Source organism: Myotis brandtii, unplaced genomic scaffold (genome assembly GCF_000412655.1).
Source record: "Myotis brandtii unplaced genomic scaffold, ASM41265v1 scaffold97, whole genome shotgun sequence".
In the NCBI taxonomy this organism is placed as follows: Eukaryota; Metazoa; Chordata; class Mammalia; order Chiroptera; family Vespertilionidae; genus Myotis; species Myotis brandtii.
Genome location: NW_005372020.1, coordinates 568,178 through 570,891, shown reverse-complemented (window position 1 = coordinate 570,891; position 2,714 = coordinate 568,178). Strand labels below are relative to the sequence as shown.

The 2,714-nt window shown below is 56.7% G+C and overlaps 1 protein-coding gene across 1 annotated transcript in view; it reads right to left on the bottom strand.

Annotated features, from left to right (window-relative positions):
• The window catches only part of DHX37 (DEAH (Asp-Glu-Ala-His) box polypeptide 37), a 19,874-nt gene extending 19,456 nt beyond the window's left edge, over nucleotides 1-418 (bottom strand). The window contains exon 1 of the mRNA XM_014533344.1: nucleotides 328-418. Coding sequence (XP_014388830.1) covers nucleotides 328-418 — 91 coding nt within the window. The remainder of the gene's footprint in view (nucleotides 1-327) is intronic.
• Nucleotides 419-2,714: the final 2,296 nt, after the last annotated feature.

The following is a 2,714-nucleotide window of genomic DNA, read 5'->3' as shown; positions in this document are numbered from 1 at the left end:
CCGCGTTTGAATGAGCACCTACTATGAGCCAGGCACCGCGCTGGCTGCCCAGGGGGCGCCCTGCCCGCCCGCGTCCTCTCCCCAGCGACCCCAGATTTCTTCTAGCCTCGCGCCCACTTCCTCCGGGGCCCTCCTCTGTCTGATTTGAAGATATTTATGCTTTTATTTTTTAAAAAAACCCACAAAACTTTTACTTTACAAGAAAGGGAGCGATGCGGGCTGTCCCGCTGCTTGGGCAGCTGTAACCCTCCTGCGCGCCCGCTGTGCGGCGGGCCTCTCGCTGGGGGCGTTTGGTTCAGCACTTTGGAGGGGTCCGGGGGCCTGCACCCCCTGGGAGGGTGTCGAGCGCGCCGGAGGCGGTCAGGGTGGCTCCCCGCTCCCTGCTGGGCCCTCGGAGCTGGGCGGTTCGGGCCGCCATTGGGGCAGAAGTTCACCAGCGACTCCCCAGAAGGAGGAAGTGGAGGGGACCCTGGCGCGTGGTGATGTGGTTACCTGAGCACAGCCTCGCGCTAGTTCTGGGCTTTGGGAACCCCGAGAAGTTTGGGCTCACGTTGGGGCTCCCCCCCTTCCAGACCGGGGGGCCTTTGGCTCAGTCCCTTTATCCTGTTCAGTGGGGACAATGCGTCCTTGTGAGTTGGTGACTGAGGGGCCGGTGCTTTCCCCGCCCAGAGTCATGGCTGCATTCGCATCGGCCACTGGTAGTTCTCTCCCCGCCAGGGCGCCCGCAGGCGGTGCTGAGCTGGGCTGGGAGCACCTGCAGGGCTAAAGAGCCTGAGATGGAGGGGGAGGGGGAGAGGAACGTTAAAACCCAAATGCAACAGGCTAATGTTTTACAAATTATCTTTTTATTGATTTCTGAGAGAAAGGGAGAGAGAGAGGGAGAGAGATGGAAACATCAGTGATGACAGAGAATCATGGATCGGCTGCCTCCTGCACGCCCCACACTGGGGATGGCGGTGCCACCTGGGCATGTGCCCTGACTGGGAATCAAACTATGACCTCCTGGTTCATGGGTTGATGCTCAACCACTGAGCCACACCGGCTGGGCCAGGTTAATGTTTAAGAGGATGCTTTCGTGTGGCCCGAGAGTGATGTTCTAAATGTCCACATGGCCCTTGGCAGAAAAAAGTCTCCCCCCACCCTCCCCCTCCGCCTTAGGACAGTCCTAGGAGGTAGGCACTGTTACTGTGTCCGTTTTGCAGCTGGCCAGAGGGGGAAACTGAGGTCAGGGTGGTGAAGTGACTGGCTTTAGGCGAGGCCGAGTGGCAGGACCGGGACTTGAACCCAGGCCTCCTGCCCCGTGACCCTTCCCGGTTTCTCCAATCTGGGACGCTTCTAGAATGTGGCTGAGTTGACTTATTTTGATTTCCTGCTGAGCGGAGCGCCAGGCTCGGGCTGGCGGGAGACGGTGTGTTAACCTCCAGGAGAGGAACACGGGGTTGCATTTGGCTGCAGCTGTAGTGTCCAGGCGCCTGAGCTTCCTAATTCGAGCCAGCGCTGCTCGGCGGTTTGCGAAGTTTGCGGGTGTTTAAAGAGACACCCTGGTTTTCTAATCGGGGACGCGTCTCAAGTAAACCCGTGACCTGCTGGTTGGGTGCCGGGGCCCTGCTGACCCACAGACACGGCTTGGACCCCCAGCTCTGCTGCTCACCAGCTCCGCGACCTTGGGCCTGTCGCTTGACCTCTCTGGGTCTCATTTGTGCCCAGGAGATAAAGTGGGGTCCTGCCTGGAGGAGGGGGCACGCGTTGGGTCTGGGCAGGTGGGTTGGCAGCGAAGGGAAGTTCCGGGACAAGGTTGGCGGCAAGGTTCCACAGCCGGAGTGCATGTCTGTGTGTGTGTGTGTGTGGGGGGGGGGGGGGGGGGGGGGGATCCAGCTGCACCCATGTGGCGGGACATCTGAATGTGTTGGCACAGCGAAGCCGAGAGCTGGTGGTGTTTTTTTCACTTTATTCATGTTTTTATTTTTAAAGAGCCTGCGTACAGGTAAATAGATCCACCCCAGTGGTGTTCTGTTTGTCTTGCTGTGTATGCTGTTCCCACCTTCTTTTTCTTTTCTTTTGTTTTTTGATCCTCACCCGAGGATATTTTCCCATTGATTTTTAGGGAGAGTGGAAGGGAGAGGGTGAGACAGAGAGAAACATCTATGTGAGAGAAACACATTGACCGGTTGCCTCCTGCACAGCCCCGACCAGGGCCTGGGCTGGGGAGGAGCCTGCAACCGAGGTACATGCCCTTGACTGGAATCGAACCCTGGCCCTTGGGTCCGCAGGCTGACGCTCTATCCAGTGAGCCACACTGGCCAGGGCTGTTTTTATTTTTAAAGAGATCCCGCCCCTCGTCGGTTTTTGGTTTGTTTTGCACTGTGCACGCTGATCTGCATCTTCTTTTTCCATTAAAATTTGGAGATCGGACCGTCTCAGTACCTGGAGCAAATTGTTTTAAGGCCACGCCATCGTTTCACCCACCCCCAGCGGTGGGTGCGTTATCAGTTTCCTGTCTTTGCCACTTAAGCAAGGCTACAGGAAAGGCCTTCATAGGTTTGTTGGGGTTTTTCTTGTGTTTTTTTTGGGGGGGGTGTGTATGCACTTAGACATTTTCATCTGTAAGTTGTTAGAAATAGAATTGCTGCCCGAAGGGCCTGCTCTGTGCATTTTTACATTTGTAATTGAATTATAATCGGTGCCCTTTCCTGCAGGGTAAGCATTGTCCTCCT